This window comes from Myxocyprinus asiaticus, chromosome 26 (genome assembly GCF_019703515.2).
Source record: "Myxocyprinus asiaticus isolate MX2 ecotype Aquarium Trade chromosome 26, UBuf_Myxa_2, whole genome shotgun sequence".
NCBI lineage: Eukaryota > Metazoa > Chordata > Actinopteri > Cypriniformes > Catostomidae > Myxocyprinus > Myxocyprinus asiaticus.
The window spans coordinates 46,300,001-46,301,425 of NC_059369.1; the positions used below are offsets into that span (position 1 = coordinate 46,300,001).

A 1,425-nucleotide genomic window follows, 5' to 3' on the forward strand; every position below is an offset into this window, starting at 1 on the left:
GTGTGACTTACCCAGAAGATGAGGTTGAAGACGAACATCATGTATTTCAGACAGCACAAGCAGCCTCTCGCCATGTTGCACTTCTTGAACTCTAGAAGGAACACAAATGATAGATCCAGATAAAAGACAACGTATTTGCTGCCTTTAGGCGCCTTGTACTTATTGCTGCTCTTGTCGTCCCCGACCGCCCCGCTCTGAGCAGTGCTTTGCGCACGTGGGCCGGTGGACCCGTAGAACGCGCCAGCGGTGAAGCCTCGTCCTCCGAACGGCCGCCCGGACGTGGAGGCTTGGGCAAAGTCAGAGTCGTGGCTGTCCACAGAGGGGCTGCGGTGGATGGCGGATTCCTCGCTACTTGACTTCTCCATGCTCTGGAATGGAAGTCACATTCTTGATTTCATTCTCTATCATGTCTCTTGGAATAACCCTGACGGAAATGCTCTAGTGCTCCAAAAAACAGCTAGTCTTTCTGTCTGACAAAAGAGCAAGCTGATCAAACACTGGCTTTCTGGAACACTGAAGAGGACCATAGGAAATGCTCACATGAGTCTCAATGGAATATCCAGAAGTGTTAGTCCCACCAGCAGGTGCGAGTGAAGTTTCAGCCCAGATTTATTCAGCTGCTGTTCTCTCTGACAGACATGATGAGTTCCCACAGCCCTCTAACTTACACTTACATCCTCATACTCCTCTCAGGATTGTGTTACTCCAAGACACTCTTTATATCTCTGAAAATTCCTGCTTCTTTCTTACTTTCTTGCCTGAATGAATCACACTGTTCTGATGTCAGAAGACTCCTGTGCTGCTGTATGCTGTGCTCTGCTCCTCTAAGTCGCTGCTCATACACTCGGAGCTGCATCTATCTACTGGCCATTCCCTTCCAACAGCACTCTCACCTCGCTCTCTCTTTCTCTCTCTCTCTCAGCCCCTCCCCTATCACTCAGACCACCAATCGAGCAGCAGCTGCTGGTGCTAGCCCTTCCCCTGTCGACAGCGCAGCTTTAATGTGCTTATCATCAGTGTGCTTATGCCTATACAAGTGCAGCGCTCTCAATGATGCTGGCGGGCCGGGGGAGTCTGGGAGGGCAATGAGGAATAAAAAAATCATGAGCTGATAGGGGATGAACATGAAACCATGCGTGCTGCTGCTGCACACTTGCCTCAAGCATGGAACTGAGGGTCTATAATGTTAATCAAAAGCACAAAGACAGCAAGACTAATCTTTTGACCTCCTTCTTAAGCTAATTAGAGCTAAAATAAAGCTGTAAATTCACAGCACATGTCCACAGCTTATAATCGCCTTATAATGTCATTTTGTTTAAGAGTTAAAAGTCGCCTTGTTGCATTCACACACTAATCAAATGTAACTCGACAAGCAATGCTTGTGCACCGGATTATTAGGGCTTCATCATTAATCATTGCATATTA

The 1,425-nt window shown here is 47.6% G+C and overlaps 1 protein-coding gene across 1 annotated transcript in view; it reads right to left on the reverse strand.

Annotated features, from left to right (window-relative positions):
• The window catches only part of LOC127417074 (tetraspanin-9-like), a 134,492-nt gene extending 133,675 nt beyond the window's left edge, over nt 1-817 (reverse strand). The window contains exon 1 of the mRNA XM_051656792.1: nt 12-817. Within this exon, the coding sequence (XP_051512752.1) occupies nt 12-365 (354 nt within the window). The 5' untranslated portion in view covers nt 366-817. The remainder of the gene's footprint in view (nt 1-11) is intronic.
• Between the last annotated feature and the right edge of the window lie 608 nt (nt 818-1,425).